The 22,824-nt window shown below is 42.8% G+C and overlaps 1 protein-coding gene across 1 annotated transcript in view; it reads left to right on the top strand.

The window, feature by feature from the left end:
• AR (androgen receptor) overlaps window positions 1-22,824 on the top strand; it is a 640,061-nt gene that overhangs the window by 304,454 nt on the left and 312,783 nt on the right. The window contains exon 2 of the mRNA XM_068247667.1: window positions 550-701. Within this exon, the coding sequence (XP_068103768.1) occupies window positions 550-701 (152 nt within the window). The remainder of the gene's footprint in view (window positions 1-549; window positions 702-22,824) is intronic.

Here is a 22,824-nt window from a genome sequence, read left to right as displayed (position 1 = left end):
AAACACAAAGAAAATTCTGAACAATCCTGCCTAAAATGAATTGGTGTCACTGTGATTGCAAGTAAAGGCAATGATAGCCAATTCCTGTATTAGGCAAGCTCCAAAATACACCACCTACCCCATATTTCCTTAGAACTCTGGGAAAACATAAAAAGTTACCTTTGGAAAGAAAGAAATTTAATAACCTCATGGCGGCAGATCGTCCTGTTTGTTCAGACGTTGTACTCAAATAAACTTTAGGGGCAGCTTAGAGTCAGGCAAATTACCTATATTAGATATGTTTGCACTCTTCCCTACTGGTGTGTTTCCTCTTACTGTGTGGCATTAGGCCAGTGTCACACAAGCAGCTTAATGTCACAGACAAACCACCTCCATGGTACAAGTTTCTGGACCCTATTGGCTTTTTATTTATTTATTTATTTTTTTACTGAGAAAGTTGAATCATATTATATGGTAACTGACATTCACAAGAGGTTACATACTGAAGAATGCTAAAAAAAATATAGCCAGACGCCATATTTACAGTCTGGTATTTTTGTCATCTTCTAGGCTGGAAGGAGGCAGAGAACATCTCTTACCCATTGACTATTACTTCCCACCGCAGAAAACCTGTTTAATCTGTGGAGATGAAGCCTCAGGATGTCACTATGGAGCCCTCACATGTGGTAGCTGTAAAGTCTTCTTCAAAAGAGCAGCTGAAGGTAACATTTTATTTCATTACTTATTCATTGTTAGTCACTTTATTTATGCATAGATAAAGAGTATACTAAATGTTTTCAGATTGTTCGTACATGTGTAGTTTGTGAGAAAATAAAATACCTGTTTAAATAGACTCTCTTCTAAGTAGCTTGACTTGGGTATTACTTATGAATTCGCTTATCTTCACTTCTCTACAGTTAGAATTTAACACTTGACTAGGGAATGGCTACCTCCACAAGTATGTTGAGCAGGGCCAAAGCCAAGCAAAGAAATAGGCTCAGCATATAAAAAGAATCACTGGGATAACAAAAAAAAATAATTGGGATAACAATCTTATGTTATAAGTATTGTTTGCAAAAAAGACATCTTATGTTATGTATTGTTTGCAAAATAGTGCAAAAGCTTCTCAATTCTACCATACATGGAAAGAACAGTTTTGAAAGACTTAGGCAGAGATCTATCGAACATTGGTGGAATTGCAAACATTGAACTGTTCAATGCATTTTCATACCATTTCTGGTCCACCCCATCACACATAGATTTTTCAACAAGTCCAATCAGTGTTTAGATAAAAAAAAAATGGCACAACATCAACTAAAAGGCTATTTATCAGATATAGTGGAGCAATCGATTTCCATCAGATTCGCTCAAAGCAATCAAATCAGCCAGAAATCGATCAGAAATATAGATGCATGTATGGCCAGCCTAACCTAGTGCAGCAAAGTGTAGTTTACATGTGATCTAATTGATTGTTCCTCATGCTTATCCACCACAACCCAAACACCCATTCAGAATGGAATCGATTTATACTGCAGCAAGGACTTAAAGATACTCTGTACTAAAAAAAAAAAATCCCCTGGGGGTACTTACCTCGGGAGGGGGAAGCCTCACAAGGCTTGGTATATTTACCTTCCCTGGCTCCAGCGGGTGGCGCTGTTGCGGCTCTTAGCACGGAAATAGACGGAAATAGCCGATTCCAGTCGGGTCCGCTCTACTGCGCAGGCGCAGAAGACTTGCGCCTGCGCAGTAGACCGGACCGACAGAGATCGGCTATTTCCGACTGTTTCCGAGCGGAGAGCCACTACTAAGCCTGCGCTGGAGCCGGGGAATATTTACATCCCCGCTGTTCAGAGGGGTACAGCAAGGCCGCCGTGGGACACAGGAGGACGTGGGAAGCCTCAATCAGATCCAGAGGCTTTTCCCTACCGAGCGGAGTACCTCCCAGGGCATTGTTTTTAGTTACAGATTCTCTTTAATTTTCTGATTTGTGGCAGCCACTTACCTCAAGTATTGCTTTAAACAACGTTTAGAAGGGGTCAGGCTGCTGCTATTCACTTCAAGTGTGCTGATCCTACTGTGACTCACGCCATCACTGCCACCCCCCCTAAAATAATTATTAGCAGTTTCTAACATTTTTAAATCAAACATTTAGGCAGAAAACAATACACCATTTCATTTTTTATTTAATAAAATGACCACTAGTGGTGATCACCGGATAAAATCCAAATAGGTTTTATTTGGATTTCATTCAAGTAATTAAAGCACCTGTGTGGGTAGGCAAGGGGGAGGGGGGTATGGTAAACCTACCCAGCAGGCGTCTTCACTACCTAACGACCGCGTCATGCCAATGGGCGTGAACGCGGCGGCAGCCCCAGGGCCGCCTAATGCCAATTGGCGTCAGGTCTTGGAGCCGGCTACTGCAGGAGATCGCACGCAGGCTGTGCATGCATCTCCTGCTTGAGGGGTGGAGCTCCGCCCCGCCTTTACCGCTCGGGAGACTGTTAGACGGCGTCTAATTACTTTGTACCGCGCTGCGATCTGAGTGTCGGCAGTGATGCCTATGACAGCCGATTACAGTGATTGGCTAGCGAAGGGAGGGAGTTCAGTGTAGAAAAAATAAATAAAATAAATAAATGTATTTAAAAATAAATATTTATAAAAAAAATAAATAAACATTGTGGGGGGATCAGACCCCACCAACAGGAATCTCTGTTGGTGGGGAGAAAAGGGGGGGGGGGGGGGGGGGGAGGAATCACTTGTGTGCTCTGTTCTGCAGCCCTGCAGCTTGGCCTTAAGGCTTCTTGCACACCAAGACGTTGCATTAGGTGGCACGTTAAGGTCGCATAACGTGCACCTAACACAACGTATGGTGCTGCAAGAGCCGACGGTAGAGTGAGCCGCGTTAGGCGGCTCGAGTCCTATAATGTCTCCCAGAGTGGCGCTGATTGGCCAGCGGGACCACGTGATGCGGAGCGAGACACTCCGCATCACGTGGTCCCGCCGGCCAATCAGCGCCCGCCAGCTTAAGTAGCCATGTGCGTGGCTACTGTAGCTGGCTCTCCCCGCCTCCTCTCCGCCCCCCACTGCGCATGTGCAAACAGTCTAACGCGGCTATAGCCGCTCCAACGCCGTAGCATGCTGCACTTTGCACGGAACGTGCAGCGTTACATGTAACGCAACGTGGGCTGTGTGAACAGCCCACTTGTGTTACATTGCTGTGCGTTGGGGGAGCGTTACAGGCGCACTAACGTGCGCCTGTAACGTCTTGGTGTGTAAGCAGCCTAAAGCTGCAGTGGTTTATTTCACAAAACATAGTCTGGTCTTTAGGGGAGTTTACCACTGCGGTCCTCAAGTGGTTAAAGCTATAAAACATGTAGAGAAGAAAAGATTGTAAGCCACATAGCGGCTAGATATGCATTTAACAAAAGGAAGCCAAAATGAAAAAGCCATATTTGAAAAACTACAGCCCACCTTTTTTTACCAACGTTTTTTATTGGGATTATCATTTCTCAAATAGATCATCAGGGGAGTCTGTGTGGATTATACTGTGGTGAAACCCCTCCCACAGGGTGATGTCATGACCATGGTCAGGCACGTGCAGAGAGGGGTGCTTTGGATGCTCCAGCAACCCCCCTTTTGTAAGATCCACAAATGTGGCCCCTTTCCCTGGACTTTCTCATTGTAGCGCCTGGAGTGTGTTAAAATATACTTACTGGCCGGCAGCAAGGTTGCCAAGCGTTATATAGACACTTGTCCATAAAAAGTGACATTCTTTAGAAGTTTTTCGGCCAACGCTGCACTGTCCCTGAGAGCCTACCCCCTTTTTCCCAGTCATCAGTTGTGGCTCTGTGATTGGTCAGAGCTGCGTGGGAGCTCCGCCCTCCCCCTTCCTTCCTTGATTGCAGCCTCGGAGCAGCTATGAAGAACAGTACATCCCAAATGCACATGGAAGGAATGCATGCTAGAAGAGAAGCATCTCTGTAAGGTTTGAGACTGCAAATTTGAGGAAATCAGGAACTTGCAGCTCAAGAAGGGACTTTGTTTACACAAGCTGATAAGCACACGTTTCCCTGCTGGTAATATACACTGCACACCAACAAAGGCATTCAGCTTTCAGCTCCAAGGAGCAAGTGCAGTGTAGTCTGGTCAGCTAACCAGAGAGCAGAGACCAGCAGCCAATCAGCAGCTCCCATCTCCAGGGTCCATCTGATGTCTCTGTCCCCTTTCCACTGCTGTCAGTGCCATTCTTTAACAGGTAGGGAACATAACCAGACACTCAGTCTGAATGGGTTTCATAAGCTGTGGTACACCTGGTCAGGGAGAACTTTTTACAACTTAGTTTTTTGTACTTATGGGAGCCTCCTTTGTTTGGAAGTGGTCACAAGTGTTGGTGATCTTGCAGAACTGAAAGGTCTAAAACAAATAAGAGTTTCACTTACCTGGGGCTCCTGCCAGCCCCCTGCAGCTTCCCTGTGCCCTTGCTGTGACATATTGATCCTCCGTTCCCCTGCGGCTCACTTTTCTCCTCATAGTGGAAGCCGACTTTTAAGTCAACCTCCACTGCGCCCTGGCCACGCGTATCCTGGTATGCTTTACTGTAGCTAGGCGTGCCCTGCGCAGATGCAGTACAAAAAAATCTGTACTGCGCAGTGCACTCCCAGCGATGTGAACGAAGATGCACGGGACCGCGCAAGTGCAGTGGACACCCACTGTGCGAAGTGAATGTGAGCCATGGCATGGGAACGGAAGATCAGTATGTCACATCGCAGGCACAGGGAGACTGCAGGGGGCTGGCAGAAGTTCCAGGTAAGTGAAACTCTTATTTGTTTAGACCTTTCAGTTCCGCTTTAAAACCCCACAGTTATATTGCAAACTTTTGTGGATGAAAGTCAGTGGGTTTTTTTCCCCCCACCCTCCCCTGCATCACATAGCTCTATGGTTAAGTGTACCATCTGTAGAATTGGGTCTAACTAGCAAGAGAGGACCACCAGACACCAAGGTTTACTTTATGTGGGAGGGAGGGTGACCATAAGATGCCAGGGAACTGTATGGGGAACATAATGTATGTAAAATTAGGGCATGACTACAGGTGTGGCAGGTGCATGTGTAATACTGGCTTCAAACGTTGGGAGGTATGTCACTGCAGCGGAATGGGAAGTCAGGCCATGTTCCATGTGACATCACAGGCTGAACTTTTCAGATGTAGTCACAGTCTGCTGGGTGATGTCATTGCTGGGATGGCCCCCACTACTCCCACCACCAATGTGATCCCCATTCCTGCAGGCATGTACCTGGTGCCCATCTCACATGACACTGAGGTCAGGCTGTCCTCTCTCAACAGATAAGGGACTTCCTGAGACAAGGAGTAGGAGGAGAGCAGTACCATCTCCTATAATTTCTCACTCTGCTGTCCCTTCGGCTGATGCTTCTGGCCAGTATTGGAAGGTGCCGAGGAAATAAAAAAGCATTCCAGTTTTTAATTATTTGCCAGTGAGTAAGCAATGCCCAGAGGAAACCCACACAGGCACAGCATACAAAGTAAATAGTGTCCTGGCTGGAGCATGGGCCTCTGTAGCCTAGTACTTTAACTGGGGGTGAGGTGTCTGCATGCCTGAGACCCCAACTCTGCACATCTGCTACTTCCATTTGTAGTAGTGACTCTTTCCTAATATATGCTTCTATCTAATGGGGTACTATGTTAGGACATTAGACTATGACAATGGTAGGATTAGATTGTGAGCTCCTCTGAGGACAGTCAGTGGCATGACTATGTACTCTGTGAAGTGCTGCAGAAGATGTCAGTGCTATATAAATACATAATAATAATATAGTAGGACATTAGACTATGACTATGGTAGGATTAGATTGTGAGCTCTTCTGGGGACAGTCAGTGACATGACTGTGTACTCTGTAAAGTGCTGCAGAAGATGTCAGTGCTATATAAATACATAATAATATGGCAGGATATTAGACTGACTACGGTAGGATTAGATTGTGAGCTCCTCTGGGGACAGTCAGTGACATGACTATGTACTCTGTAAAGTGCTGCAGAAGATGTCAGTGCTATATAAATACATGATAATAATATGGCAGGATATTAGACTGACTACGGTAGGATTAGATTGTGAGCTCCTCTGGGGACAGTCAGTGACAGGACCATGTATTCTGTAAAGTGCGGCAGGAGAGGTCAGTGCTATATAAATGCATAATAATAATATGATAGGGCATTAGGCTATGACTATGGTAGAGTTCGATTTTGAGCTCCTCTGGGGACAGTCAGTGACATGACTATGTACTCTTTAAAGAGACTCCGTAACAAAAATTGCATCCTGTTTTTTATCATCCTACAAGTTCCAAAAGCTATTCTAATGTGTTCTGGCTTACTGCAACACTTTCTGCTATCACCATCTCTGTAATAAATCAACTTATCTCTCTCTTGTCAGACTTGTCGGCCAGTGTCTGGAAGGCTGCCAAGTTCTTCAGTGTTGTGGTTCTGCTATGAACTCCCCCATCCAGGCCCCTCTCTGCACACTGCCTGTGTATTATTTAGATTAGTGCAGCTTCTCTCTGTTCTATTATCTTTTACAAGCTGGATAAATCCTCCTCTGAGCTGGCTGGGCTTTCACATACTGAAGAATTACATACAGGCACAGCTGTCTGCACTCTGCAGGAAGAAACAGCCTGACACTTCAGTGGAAGATAGCTGCAGGGGGAAAGAAACACACAAATGATCTCTTGAGATTCAAAAGGAAGGCTGTATACAGCCTGATTGTGTATGGATGTATTTTCTATGTGTGGACATATTGTACATCAACCTACTTCCTGTTTTGGTGGCCATTTTGTTTGTTTATAAACAAACTTTTTAAAACTATTTTTAACCACTTTTAATGCGGCGAGGAGCTGCGAAATTGTGACAGAGGGTAATAGGAGATGTCCCCTAACACACTGGTATGTTTACTTTTGTGCGATTTTAACAATACAGATTCTCTTTAAAGTGCTGCAGAAGATGTCAGTGCTATATAAATACATAATAATAATATGGTAGGATATTAGACTATGACAATGGTAGGGAATAGGGATTAGATTGTGATATCTAATATATACTAAGAAATAATAAAAATGTATAATAATGCCCACAGTTTAGGCTACAACTTTCCTTAATATTTTGCCACTGACTACACTCCCTGTCTGTCCAAAATTCTGGGTGTTTTTTTGGGCCTTTTATCCGTTAAAAATGTAAAATTTGGCTGGCAGCCACCCACCGCTGACAGATCTGCAGGCCAGGGATGGAGGCACAGAGCCTAAAGCACTTCCTGTTTTTGTTGTGTCTTAAGGTGTGTACACACGCACTACAAAAGGCAACGACGAGTCCGCCGGACCCTCCCGCTGGGCGGACGTTCAGCCGACAGTAGCACGTGTGTACGCGCTGTTGGCGGCCTTATCAGTCCGCCGACAAAGACCGCCCAGCAGGAGGGTCCGGCGGACCCGTTGTTGCCTTTTGTAGTGTGTGTACGCACCTTTAGGGGCAAGATGTAATTCAGCTGCCAGCTGTTGCTGTGGCTAGATAGTGCACTGGTTAAGTCTGCCTCTGACACAGGAAATGAGAGTTCAAATCTCTTCCTGTTCAGTACTGTAGTCAGCACTTATTCAGTTAGGAGCCCTTGGGCAAGACTCCCTTACACTGCTACTGCCTATAGAGTGTGTCCTAGTAGCTGCAGCTCAAGCGCTTTGAGTCTGCCAGGAGAAAAGTGCAATATAAATGTTATTGTTTTGTTTCATAGTAATTTGGGCTTAGTCTTTTGACAGCTCCCCAAATACTATCAGAGTGCTGCTGTAGTTGTAATTCTCATTACAGCCTATGGCGGTGCATGTAGCACCCAAATTTCCTGTGCTGCTTTAGCCTGTAACTACTGTTGGGGGGCGCCAATAGCTGCTTTGCTGGTTGGGGGGAGGGGGAGAATAAAGAGAGTCAGAGACCCACTTACTGCTTTCTTGGGGAAGAGGTGAAAGCAGAGGCCACTTAACATGCATAGCAATTCTGTTGACGGCAGGATGTATGGGGTCTTTGCTAATAACTGCTAAATTGGCACAAAAATGATCTGACATTACGAATGGATTACACAAAATCAATAGAATTTTAGTGCCACTGAATATGTTAACGCTTTATAAAACAATAATAATAATAATTTCAGAATCGTAATTTATGTATGGCTGTAATTGCAAAAATGAAATTGTAATCATAACATGATCATGACACTGGTTATCTAGTTAAGGGCCAGAATGCAAAGACTGTTGGTAAATGGGTCATATTCAAAATGGGAAACTGTTAGCAGTGGGTTCCAACAAGGGTCAGTACTAGGTCCAACCCTTCCAATCTATTTATTAATGATATATCAGATGAGTAATCCACTAGATCATTAATGTTGACATCTTTGCAGATGACACAAATTTAGCAGAATTATAAACACTAAGCAGGATAGAGACATTTTACAACAGAATCTCAACAACATGGTTATATGAGCAGACACATGGCAGATGAAATTTAACATAGATAAATGTAAGGTCATGTACCCTGGATGTGCCAATATTAGAGTAAAATATAAGATAAATGGCTTACAGCTCAGAATGTCAGACTTGGAGGACTTGGGAATAATGGTTACAATGTGAAAGCAGGTATACTGCTACACTTGCTGGAAAGACAGAGCTGGCCCTGGGTAACCACCCCACAGATCAATGGAAAAAGGAGTGGGGGGTCCGCTTCAATGTCGTACAAAATTTATTGGGGACTTATCCCAGAGCAGCAAAAGGAACACTCCACTGACATGTTTCGGACCTAGAAAGGTCCTTAATCATAGCACCATGATTAAGAACCTTTCTAGGTCCGAAATATGTCAGTGGAGTGTTCCTTTTGCTGCTCTGGGATAAGTCCCCAATACATTTTGTACGATATTGAAGCAGACCCCTCTCTCCTTTTTCCGGAATAATGGTTAGTAAGAAGTTAGGGCCCATTCACACTAGTAGCGCTTTTTTGAGCGTTTTGCAGCGATTTTTACCGCAATTTTAATTAAAACGCAAAACGCTCCGAAAAGCGCTTCTAGTTTGAATGGGCCGTTAAACAAACATATTCAATGCCAAGCAGTAAAAGTCTAAAGCATATAAAATTCTGGGATGCAGAAAGGAGATTGGAATACTGGAGAATGACATACAGTGGTGTGAAAAACTATTTGCCCCCTTCCTGATTTCTTATTCTTTTGCATGTTTGTCACACTTAAATGTTTCTGCTCATCAAAAACCGTTAACTATTAGTCAAAGATAACATAATTGAACACAAAATGCAGTTTTAAATGATGGTTTTTATTATTTAGTGAGGAAAAAAAAACCTCAAAATCTACATGGCCCTGTGTGAAAAAGTGATTGCCCCCCTTGTTAAAAAATAACTTAACTGTGGTTTATCACACCTGAGTTCAATTTCTGTAGTCACCCCCAGGCCTGATTACTGTCACACCTGTTTCAATCAAGAAATCCCTTAAATAGGAGCTATCTGACACAGAGAAGTAGACCAAAAGCACCTCAAAAGCTAGACATCATGCCAAGATCCAAAGAAATTCAGGAACAAATGAGAACAAAAGTACTGTAATTGAGATCTATCAATCTGGTAAAGGTTATAAAGCCATTTCTAAAGCTTTGGGACTCCAGCGAACCACAGTGAGAGCCATTATCCACAAATGGCAAAAACATGGAACAGTGATGAACCTTCCCAGGAATGGCCGGCTGACCAAAATTACCCCAAGAGCGCAGAGAAAACTCATCCGAGAGGACACAAAAGACCCCAGGACAACATCTAAAGAACTGCAGGCCTCACTTGCCTCAATTAAGGTCAGTGTTCACAACTCCACCATAAGAAAGAGACTGGGCAAGAGACTGCATTGCAGATATCCAAGACGCAAACCACTTTTAATCAAAAAGAACATTAAGGCTCGTCTCAATTTAGCTAAAAAAAACATCTCAATGATTGCCAAGACTTGTGGGAAAATACCTTGTGGACCGCCGAGACAAAAGTTGAACTTTTTGGAAGGTGCGTGTCCTATTAAATCTGTCGTAGAAGTAACACAACATTTCAGCAAAAGAACATCATACCAACAGTAAAATATGGTGGTGGTAGTGTGATGGTCTGGGGTTGTTTTGCTGCTTCAGGACCTGGAAGGCTTGCTGTGATAGATGGAACCATGAATTCTACTGTCTACCAAAAAATCCTGAAGGAGAATGTCCGGCCATCTGTTCATCAACTCAAGCTGAAGCGATCTTGGGTGCTGCAGCAGGACAATGACCCAAAACACACCAGCAAATCCACCTCTGAATGGCTGAAGAAAAACAAAATGAAGACTTTGGAGTGGCCTAGTCAAAGCCCTGACCTGAATCCTATTGAGATGTTGTGGCATGACCTTAAAAAGGTGGTTCATGCTAGAAAACCCTCAAATAATGCTGAATTACAACAATTCTGCAAAGATGAGTGGGGTAAATTTCCTCCAGAGCGCTGTAAAAGACTCGTTGCAAGTTATCGCAAACGCTTGATTGCAGTTATTGCTGCTAAGGGTGGCGCAACCAGTTATTAGGTTCAGGGGGCAATTTCTTTTTCACACAGGGCCATGTAGGTTTTGAGTTTTTTTTCTCACTAAATAATAAAAACCATCATTTAAAACTGCATTTTGTGTTCAATTATGTTATCTTTAACTAATGGTTAACGGTTTTTGATGAGCAGAAACATTTAAGTGTGACAAACATGCAAAAGAATAAGACATCAGGAAGGGGGCAAATAGTTTTTCACACCACTGTAGGACATGACAGTTAGAATGACAGTTAGCCTGAGATGTAAAAAAAAAAAAAAAAAAAATTATACATATCTGGGGCTTCCTCCATCTCCCTTCAGGCTAATTGGTCCCTCGCCGTCCTTCTCCGCCGCCTGAATATTCCGCTATGGGTCCCGTTTCTTCTGGCAGTCGGAGCGTAGTGCCTCTGCACTACCACTGCGTAGGCACGGAATGGTCGTGGGAGAACGAGGGGGAAGTGCACGGCCAGACTGCGCATGCGTCGATCCAGACAGTGGAGGAGGATGGCAAGGGACCGATAAGCCTGAAGGTTGCTGAAGGAAGCCTAAGGTATGTATATTTTTTATTTTTTCATCTTAGGTACACCTTAAAGTATTTTAGGCAAAGACACCATTTTGATTAAGTGCACACATATGATGGTTACGGGTAATTTAGGCACAGACTTCTGACTGGAGATACGTACTCTTTAGAGTCTATCCTTATCTGCACCCCTCTGGTACTTGGAAGTGACTTATTGGAGGGGATATTTGGAAGGGATAGGTTAGGAGCCTGTAAAAACCCTGAGGTAGTATTAACGATTTTAAAGAGGAACTGTAACGGCAAAACGTCCCCTGGGGGGTACTCACCTCGGATGGGGGAAGCCTCCGGATCCTAATGAGGCTTCCCACGCCGTCCTGCGTCCCTCGGGGGTCTCGCTGCAGCCCTCCGTACAGCCGTGACGTAATATTTACCTTTCTGGCTCCTGCGCAGGCGCTCTGACGGCTGTCGGCTCCGAAGTAGGCGGAAATACCTGATCGGCGTCGGGTCCGCTCTACTGCGCAGGCGCAAGTCTCCGGCGCCTGCGCAGTAGAGCGGACCCGACGGAGATCGGGTATTTCCGTCTATTTCCGAGCCGAATGCAGCCACAGCGCCCCCGCTGGAGCCAGCAAAGGTAAATATTGAAATTACAGTCGGGCCTGTCGCCGGCTGTTCGGAGGGCTGCAGCGAGACCCCCGTGGGACGCAGGACGGCGTGGGAAGCCTCATTAGGATCCGGAGGCTTCCCCCACCCGAGGTGAGTACCCCCCAGGGGATCTTTTTAAAGTTACAGACTCTCTTTAATAATCAGTATCTTGATTCTTCATTTGCATCCAATTCCTTACATATGCGCAATGAATTATTATTTATTATTATTATTGATTTATAAAGCGCCAACATATTCCATGGCACTGTACAAAGTAAGAAACAAACACGGGGTACATAATACAGACAATGGTGTACACTAATATACAAGATACATAATTAGTGACAAAATACAAAAAAAATGATACAGCATACAGAATACAAAATACAGAATTGGTAATGACAGTGATAAAAATAACATGATGAATAAAATGTATAATGATTTCCAAGACACAAAAGGGGGAGAGAGCCCTGCCCTTGCGAGCTTACAATCTAAAGTGAATTGGGGGGAAACAAGAGGAGGGGTAGTATACATTAAAATATATAAAGGCAGTGTGTTTTAGGATACCTACTAGGAGTGCAATTTGGTCTTAGGACAAAGGGAAGTGGCTTAAGGTAGCGCATATGCTTGTCGGATCAAATGAGTTTTTAGAGAGCGTTTAAAAGTAGCAAAGGTTGGCGAGTGATGGTTGTGTTGTGGGAGGGGATTCCAGAGAAGGGGTGAAGCGCGTGCAAAATCTTGTAAGCGTGAATTTGAGGAGGTGATTCTAGTGGAGGACAGCAGAAGATTGTGTGCAGATCTGAGATTGCGATTGGGTCTGTATCTGGAAATTAGTGAGGATATGTACTGGGGGAGAGAGATTGTGGAGAGCTTTGTAGATTAGGGTTAGGAGTTTGAACTGGATCCTCTGGTTAATTGTCAGCCAGTGAAGAGCTTGACAGAGAGGGTCTGCAGAGGAAGATCGAGAAGAAAGATGAATGAGACGAGCAGCTGAGTTCAGTACTGACTGGAGCGGGGCCAGTTTGTTAGAAGGTAGTCCACAAAGTAGTACGTTGAAGTAGTCCAGACGAGAAATTATAAAAGCATGTATTAACATTTTGGTTGTGTCTTGAGTGAGAAAGGGATGGATGCGAGATATATTTTTGAGTTGGAGATGGCAGGAGCTGGTTATGGAGTTAAGATGAGGAATCAAAAGAGAGAGAAGAGTCCAATATTACCCCCAAGCACCGTGCTTTGGGAACGGAAGTTATGGGAGTGTTATTAACATTTATAGTTACTTCAGGCAGAGAGGTAGCCAGAGACGGTGGAAAAATTATTAGTTCCGTTTTACTCATATTAAGTTTTAGGAAGCGAGAGGACATGAAGGAGGATGTAGCAGACAAGCAGTCAGGAACACGTTTGAGGAGGGAGTTAACCGAGAGGTACAGTTGCGTATCGTCTGCATACAGGTGGTATTGAAACCCGAATGAGCTGATTAAGTCACCAAGACCGTGCATGTAGATGGAAAAGAGCAGGGGACCAAGGACAGAGCCTTGAGGAACCCCGACAGACAAAGCATGAGGAGAAAAGATCTGATCTGAGTAGGAGACTGTGAAGGACATTCCAGAGAGGTAGGAAGATAACCATGTGAGAGCAAGACCCTTTATTCCTACATTTGAAAGTATTTGTAAGAGTAAGGTGTGGTCGACCGTATCGAATGCTGATGACAGATCAAGAAGGATGAGTATGGAAAACTGACCTTTGCATTTAGCTGTAAGAAGGTCATTGGCCACTTTGGTACGGGCCGTTTCCGTGGAGTGGTTGGAGCGAAAGCCAGACTGGAACTGAAGTAGGGAGTTAGCTGATAAATAGTGGCTTAATTCTGCATGTATTGTTCAATCAGTTTGGATACAAATGGGAGAAGTGAGACTGGGCGGTAGTTGGCGAGTGTGGTAGGATTTAGAGATGGTTTTTTAAGTAGTGGTGTCACAACAGCCTTTTTGAGTGGCGACGGAAAGATACCAGTGGAGAGGGACAGGTTAAGTAGCAGTTAAATAGCTGCGGAATGAAATGGGAGGGAATAGGATCCAAAGAACAAGTGGTTAGATTAGCTTTGGATATTATAGAGGACAGAGACTGTTCAGAGAGTGTAGAGAAGGCAGTTAGAGAGTATTCAATGAGAGGTGTGGAGGTGGGATTTGAGGGCTGCGTGGAGAATTCACTTCTGATTTTGTCAATTTTATCAGTGAAGTATGTTGCAAATTCTTCAGCTGATAAGCAAGATGAAGGAGGAGGAGGAGGGGGATGGAGAACGGAGTTGAAGGTGCTGAACAAGCGTTTTGGATTGTGAACATGGGCGGATTTTAGGGAGGAAAAATAGGACTGTTTTGCCACAGAGAGTGCGTTTCTGAAGTTGTTCAAGCTATTTTATATGAGATGAAGTCCTCATTTGTGTTACTTTTCCTCCAAACGCCTTTCCGCTGCTCTAGAGCATCTTTTTAACTGTTTAGTGTCTTTGGTCATCCAGGGTTGGCGACTGACACGGTGAGGGCGGACATTGACGAGGGGGGCGAAGTCATCCATGACTTTTGTAATGGAGCTGTTGTAGTGTATAGCAGCTGAGTCTGGGTCAGTGAAGGATTGTGTGAGGAGAGGTGCCAGGGCATCAGAGACGGATTGCATGTCTAGATTGCTATAGTTTTGCGATAGATTGCGAAGAGAGAGGACGGGAAGCTTCGCGCCCCGTCCTCTCTCTTCATTCACTGTCCCCCTGGCGGCTTCACATGCGTCGCATAATGACGCAATCAGGAAAAGCCCCCTAGTGGTGGCGCCTCCTGATGCGTCATTATGCGCCGCATGTGAAGCCACCGTGGGGAAAGTGAAAGAAGAGAGTGGACGGACCGCGCAGCTTCCGTGCAGCACGCTGGGACCTTCTACCACCGTGGAACAGATGAGATGTTCCTTATCTGCCTTCCACTGCGCCTACTCTGCTTATAAGATGGGGGTAAAGGTGGCTGTCCGGACTTAAGGACGGATTCAGGTTAGAAACGAACCGACAGTCCCTATCTCGTTAGTTAACCAAGGACTACCTGTACTTGCAGTTTCCAAAGGTTTAGCCTCAAGTTGGAGACTTGTAATGGTTCGCCCGGAGCTTTAGTATTTAATACTATATTGTTCAAGGATGTATGTATTGTATAGGGCAGTGTCTCTCAACATTTTATTGGTATGTACCCCTTTTAAAACCCTGTACTCACCAAGTACCCCCTAGCCTAGTAATCATTATCACAAGTACCCCTTGACAAATATATATTTAATTGTAGTACATGATAATTGGCTCAAAACAATTTCCAAGCATTTACTATTGCTTTTAATTAGCTAAAATACGAATTCATTGTTGTTTAAATAAGATTTATCATTTTCTAAAACTCTAAATTTGTTATTCTTGGTTAAGAATATATACCTGAGTACCTCTTGGAACCATCAAAACTACCGCCTGGGGTACGTGTACCACAGGTTGAGAACCTAGGGTATAGGGCAATAATTTTCTAAAGATGTAGATAACCCATGAGCAAATAGGTTCACGTGTTGTGATTTCTCTTGATGCAGAGAAGGCCTTCGACGTGGTGGACTGGAACTTTCTCTGGGAAAAGCTTCTTAAAGGTCATTTATCGATTAAAGCAACTTTTTTTTTTAAATGCAGTATGTTAGGGCATACATTACCACAAGTACTAGGAGCAATTTCTTTCGTCACACAGCTCCGCCTCTTTGCTGTAAAATCATGCCAACACCTCCAGATACAAAAGGTGTCGGCTCTGCAGGGTTGTACCATGTTCCTGCACAGGGAGTTGCTATCAACTCCTCAGTGCATAGTTTATTAATCACCTTGCTGAAAGAATCTTATTCAAGTGGTGGTAAGGGGTTAAGTTTCCAGCAACATGTGTTTATTGTCTTCACTTATCTGACTGTTCAGAAAGGCATTATCGGTATATCTTTATTAAAGTTTCTTCCATCCCAGCATGGACAGCACTAAGCAGCCAGAGCTTTGTTACATGCTGCAGAGCCAGAAGTGTTGCATAACAAGCATTTAGTCAGGAGTGGTGTATACATATCTCCCTGTCTGCTAGTTATATTACAACATTACAGCACACCTGTTACCTACTCTGATCAGCTTTCCTCCTCAGACTTTCCTGCATACCGTGAGAAGAACGCACAGTGAAGTATTTGTGAGCTGTGTTAGGAGTGAAGGATGATTTTAAAGCAGACAGAGAGAACTGTGGGGATAAATAAAGTGCCCCGAGTACTAGTAGTAATGTGAACTCTAATACAGAGTATTAAACAAAACCTGTTTTATCGATAATTTTCCTTTACATTTGGGTTGAGAGATAAGTTTGTTGGGTGGCTCCTGTACGCCGTGCCAAGGGCCAGAGTCAGCACAGGCCTTAACATATCCACTCCATTTTCTTTATTCCGGGGACGAAACAAGAATGCCCCCATCCCCTACAATCTTTGCAATGGCGGTAGAGCCTCTGGCAATGATGCTCCAGTCTAGTGACCAAATAAACGGGCTGACGTTTGTTGCCCAGCAGAAAGGCTTTCCCTTTTACGTGGACAACCTCTTCAAAATGTCCTACAAAAAAATTAAAAAATAAATAATGATAAAAAAAACAATGTCCTACAAAAAACAAAAAATAATAATAATAAAAAAAAAACAATGTCCTACTCTATCTAGCAGACTTTGGTCCATCACTCACGGTGGCACTTAACATTATTGAAGAGTATGGCAGATTCTCAGGTTTCAAAGTAAACGTGAACAAATCGGTCATTTTGCCACTGGATGTGCAGGTACGGTCACTTGCCCTGAACCCACTACATGAGTTTACCTACCTGGGCATTAAAATTACTAGAGAAGCTAATGATTTTTATAGACTCAATCTGGAACCAGTGCTAAACAAACTTAAAGGGAACCTGAACTGAAAATTAAAAGTCAAAATAAGCATACACAAGTCATACTTACCTTCCATGTAGTCTACTCCTCAGTGTCTTTCTCCTGTCCTGCGTCCTGTTTGTTCACTGTGATCAAGGGAATTTTCCGTCCTCCATTTTGAAAATGGCCATTACCCATAACAGCTTTCTGGTCAGCACACAGTTAAACTGTAACATTGCCCACTTGAGCCATAGGGAAACATGGACATTTACCTGGTACATCAGTTTTCCTCTCAGCTATAACTGACAGCAACTGATATTTTACTGACAGCAACTGATATATTTCAGATCTGACAACATATTGTCAGAACTGGAAGGGATTATTGTCAGAAGAAAATGGTGAGCTTCTGAGAGGAACTGATGGCGAGGTAACTATGTAATGTTCATTTGAAGTTACCTCATGTGTTTATTTTAAATATTTTTACTCAGTACAGGTTCTATTTAAGCAAGAATGCAAGAGCTAGCAGACTCTACCTTTTTTCTTACCAACCACATGCAGACGCTGTGAAAATGAACATGCTACCCACATTTCTGTATAACTCCAGGAATTGCCCAGTGTTAATCCCGGCCAGTTACTTATAAGTAAAAAATTTAATTATGCTGTATTATCCCTGCTCTGGCATCCCAAGGGCCCATGTATTGCATTGCCGTCGCTGCAGCTGGATCAGTGTTAGGAAAGGACTGCATGACATTGAACACTATTATTTGGCCTCCTTTTTGGTCACCGCCCACTGGTGGTTTGAGCAATTCCCACAAAACCCAGTTGCCGCGTTAGAGGCTGAAATAATTGTATCTTGCACTGCTATTTCTAGCCTCTCCTTTAAGGGGAGTAAACATATCCCAAAAGCGATGCCCAATATGTTGTTGACTTTTCAAGTATGGGAGAAGGTGAATAAGGCACTCTTACAATTGGGTCAGATATTACCATACACCCCGTTTTGGATGAAGATATGGGCCAAAGCAGATATCCCAGATCTGAACCTGGGTGACTGAGAAAAAATCCTGGGACTTTTTTTGTTATAGTGAATGTGTTGGCATGTGATAGGCTTATAGTGCTTAAATTCCTGTTTAGAAGTTATTTATAGCCTGTTGGGTTGCAAAAATGTGATCCTTCCGCTCAGGTGCTTTGCAATAGATGTCAGCAAATGGGCTGACTTCTTCCATGTAGTATGGCAATGCAAGCATATCAATCAGTATTGGCATCAGGTGCATGCTGAACTGCATTGAATATTTGAAATCTCAAAAGTGCTCACTCCAGAGTCTATGCTGTTGGGTAACCTGGCAAACAATGCCCTTTCCATTCATAAAATGCATATGTATAGAGCTCTCATAGCCTATGCTTGCAAAATGATAATACTCAGATGGTATCAGTCTCTGCCTCCAAAAAAGAGAGATTGTGTCTCTTATGTCCATAAAGAATTAGTGCTCTTAAAATGTGTCTTCCTTAACCACCCTGGTGGTAATCCCGAGCTCTGCTCAGGCTAGCCTCTGAGAGCTCTATGCAGAGTATTGCGTGCAGCAGGAGCTTTTACTCACTTCCCGGGGGATCCAGACATCGGTAGCAGTTCTCCTTCCTGTCCTCGGAGGCTCTGAAACACTCTAGTGAGATTGCCGCCATTGATCTCCCCAAAGAGTTACAGCGCAACCAGAGGACGGAAGTAAAATTGCAGCGCTGGAGCCCAGGGAGGTGAGTCAGAGCAGGGGCTGCTGGTGGCATGATTATTTCCTGATTTTAGGGTCTAAACCCTTTTAAAAAGACCCTAAAATCTGGGAAGTAATCATACCGCCAAGGGGATTAAACAAATTATTCAGGAAATTCAGGATCTCCTTCTATAAGTTGAAACTTGATGACTAGTACATCAAAGAACAACTATCATTCTAAATGCCACATATATTTCCAGTAATTACTAGCTTCAAATCTTCTTGCAGTAATTACTAGCAAATAGCAATACAGAGGCTTTTTTCATCTTTTTATGTTTTATGTAAAGAAAATATGACATTTACAGAGAACAGTTTTCACTGTGGGCATTACTATGAAGGACTGTGCCCAGCACATCCAGCATACAGAAACTATCTTCACTGGCTGTAATATGTGTTCCTAAAGCCCTAAAGCTTTTTTCACTTTGCCACTTTGCAATGCGTTGGACAATATAATTGCACTGGATCACAAGTATATATTAATACTGACAAAACAGGGTTACCATCCAGGCAACCACTATGTAGGCAGGTGGGGAGATTAGACCTGTCCCCACTCAAGATTAAGAAGTCCCTCTCTGTAGATTGGAAGGAAGGGGGCCAACAACCCTCCACCAAGAGTGGATTTAAGTAACGTACAAATGTACAGAGGCGCCAGGATAAATGTCACTAAAATTGTTAAGAATAGAGGAGGCAGTGGTGGACTTGCCTCCTCCAAGTAGAAACAAGATGCTGTTGGTATTATTCAACAACAAAAAAAGTTTATTTACATACTCCAAATAAATGCAACGTGTTTCGCAGGCATATCCCGCTGCATCAGGCTTTGGGAGGAGTATATGACTCATGCAGGTCTGTTTCCAAGCTAAGTGCCTCTGCAGAAATGCATTGCATCTATTTGGAGTATGTAAATAAACTTTTTTTTGTTAAATAATAACAACAGCATCTTGTGTCTACTTGGAGGAAGTCCACCACTGCCTCCTCTATTTTTTAAAATTTTAGTGACTTTTATCCTTCTGACTGTTCAAATCTAGGTTTCCTAATATAGAAACCCAGATAATGCCATCCATAGCACTTCAGGACCATTACTCATGGAGAGAGTCAGGAAGCTGCATTCTGTGTCGCGCGTCACGTAATTCTGATGCTTCCTCCTTTCGCCTCGCATTTGACAGCAACGCTGCTGTAGAATATGGTTCAAAATGCAGTTGGTTATTTTATCTTAAACAACATTGTTATTTCACTTTGCTATATGCTTAGCTGCTTTCTTTATTTCACTTAAATTGTGCAGGTGTTTTACTTCATAACAGGTTTTATTTTCAAATGAAAAACGTATGTGAAAAAGTGATGCTGTAGTGAACTGGTGTTTGCGTTTCCTCTGCAGACTCGTTGTATAAACTGTCTTTAAATTTGGCACAAACACATCATTACAATTTAAAACATGCCAGATTTTGGCAATAGAGTGGGCTTAATAGTTCGTTGCCAGCATGGAATTTGTAATGTTTCTTTTTTTTGGATTTCCTCCCATAGTCCATTTTCGTAATTGATTCAACTAAATTGTCCCAAGAGTTTCTGCTTTATAGCTTTTCATATCTTGCCATTTAACAGCAAAAATTTGAACACACCCACAGATACCTATAGGCATTTCTCAATATCTTACATCATTCTCTAATATTTACTAAAAACATGGTATTTACTTTGTGCAGATTATATGTCTTCTGCATCACTTCATTACTTTTCAATTCTTCCCCTTTTTGTGATCGAATCTGATAGAGTATTCTATTGTTCCAACATATCTGATGAATTGCATTTCAATCCATTTTTGTGCAGTTTATCAAGCAAAAGTTTGATTAATTGAACTTGTTGGAAAATCTCCATGTGGTGGGGCATCAATGGGCTATAGAGTTGCAAAACATCAAGCAGTACAGCCTTCGTGGTTCAATCAATGCTGGATGCTTCAATAGTTCTGCAGAAATGTATCAAAATTAAGTTTGCTATGTATGGTAGGTATCAATAATTAGCTGATTACAATTAAAATCATATAGGAATTGATTGGCTTGGCATATCAGGCAATAATTGACACGTGTATGGCTAGCTTTACACAGCTCCTCACCCCTTACAAGTTTACAGTGGAAAGTTCAAGCAAATTCTGCAAGTTAGGCTTATCTCTAAATACGCTTGAAGTGTACCCGAGCGACATGTGATATGATGAGATAAACATGTGTATGTACAGTGCGAAACATATTAATAGCCAGACTGCTTTACTTGTTTTATTTTGCTTCCTGAAAGAGTTAATTTTTAGGGATAGAAGTGACAGCTTCTGTCTTGTTGGTACCTTGTCGGGTTTATAGTAAACATCACAGATAATTACATTACAGCTATAAAGTTTTCCTGGCAGAGTACCACTTCTGAGTGCAGGGGGAGATAGAAAAAGGGTCAATAGTTCATGTACTGTCATTTAGGAACACTTAATAAGCTGCCACTGAGCACAGACAACATATATAAAATAAAATCATGGAATATCTAAAAAAAAGTCATTTTTAGGCGCAGCAGGATAAATTGTTGATCTAATTTTTTTTCTCCTCGGGTTCACTTTAACTGCTTGTGGTTCCAGGAACTTAGTAGATTCTATGTTTTAATTAGTGCTGCTGTAAGTTTTAGGACATAGAATCTACGTCCCCCATTAAAAATTGCTGCCTCCCACATGTGCATGGTTCCGCGTGTGTATGTGATCGCTTATGCTTGTGCACATGATCATGCACGCTTGTTCATGTGCACGGTGCTGTGAATCATTGCTGCCAGCAAATGGCAACAATCATTCAATAAAGTTAGAGAAAAAACTTTTTTTAAAAGTTAAAAAAATTAAAGTGACAAAAAAATAAAAAGTGTTTTTTTTAATCACCAGTTAAGTTTAAAGGGACTCCGAGCAGTGCAGAAACTATGGAAAGATGCACATGATTTTAAAGCTCTCTTTCCAATGATATATAAACCGCCACCCTACGCCTTTTAGTTTTCGCTATTTTCGCGATTGAAATTGCCGCGGCCGCGATTTCGATCGCGAAAATATCGAAAACTAAAAGACGTAGGGTGGTGGTTTATATATCATTGGAAAGAGGAGAAAGAGAGCTTTAAAATGATATGCATCTTTCCATAGTTTCTGCACTGCTCGGAGTCCCTTTAACCCCAGCTAGCCAATGAACCCATTGTTAACCCCTTCAATACCTATACCTGTTTATAAACTTTTAATGTCTGCTGCCTTTAGCAATCGGATGCAATCGCTAGAGCAAAAGTTTGGGGCCCTAATGCTCTTCAAATGTATCACTCTGCCACTGTCTTAGTGATGCATTTGTACAGCACTATGGCCCCCAAACTGTCACTCTAGCAAACGCATCCGATCGCTACAGACATACAGGCTAGGGATAACAGACAGCCACATGCTCAGCTAGTAATAATATATATATATATATATATATATATATATATATATATATATATATATATATATATATATATATATATATATATATATATATATATACACACACACACACAGAGGGGCAAAATGCTCGTTTTTATCAGCGTTCTAGTGGGAACCATGCCAAAAGCCCAAGGGTCAACTAAATGGGAGAAGTGGAATTAAAAACACCTCACCTTCTACTAGCTACTAACTGAACTATGAGATCCACTCATTTATATGCTTAACTGTGCTAGAGGTGGGTGTGGTTATGCACGCTCACAGGGGAAAATAGTATCAGGGGATGAGCAGCACAAACCAAATGTTATGCAATACAATGCAAAGCATGCATGCAGCACTGGAGAACCCCAATCTCCATAAGAAATATATAAATACAGAGGGGTTGCAGCACAGAACAGGAAAACCGTGACAGGGGCTCTTGGTTACGCTTTAACGTGTTTAAGCTCATCAACTGCGCCAAAGTGTCCCTGATCTGGTGAGTCCTACTCTAACCCGGAAAAAATGCTAGTTTTTATCAGCCTTCTAGTGGGAACCATGCCAAAAGCCCAAGGGTCAACTAAATGGAAGAAATGAAATTAAAAACACCTCACCCTCTACTAGCTACTAACTGAACTATGAGCTCCGCTCATTTATATGCTTAACTGTGCTAGAGGTGGGCGTGGTTATGCATGCTCACAGGTGAAAATAATATATATCAGGGGATGAGCAGCACAAACCAAATTTTATGCAATACTATGCAAAGCATGCATGCAGCACTGGAGAACCCCAATCTCCATAAGAAATATATGAATACAGAGGGGTTGCGAGAAATTGTTTTTACATATTTTACTATTTTTGAGGGTGCCTACAATTATTGTCTAGATTTATGTTTCTATATGAACCTTATCCTGGGAGCACCCACCTATAGGCTCAAATCTTCAAGTGTGTGCCTCGATCCTCTCCCCTGTACCA

This window comes from Hyperolius riggenbachi, chromosome 8, assembly GCF_040937935.1.
Source record: "Hyperolius riggenbachi isolate aHypRig1 chromosome 8, aHypRig1.pri, whole genome shotgun sequence".
Lineage (NCBI taxonomy): Eukaryota > Metazoa > Chordata > Amphibia > Anura > Hyperoliidae > Hyperolius > Hyperolius riggenbachi.
Note: the sequence above shows the minus strand (reverse complement) of the source record. Positions and strands in the feature narration are given on the sequence as shown.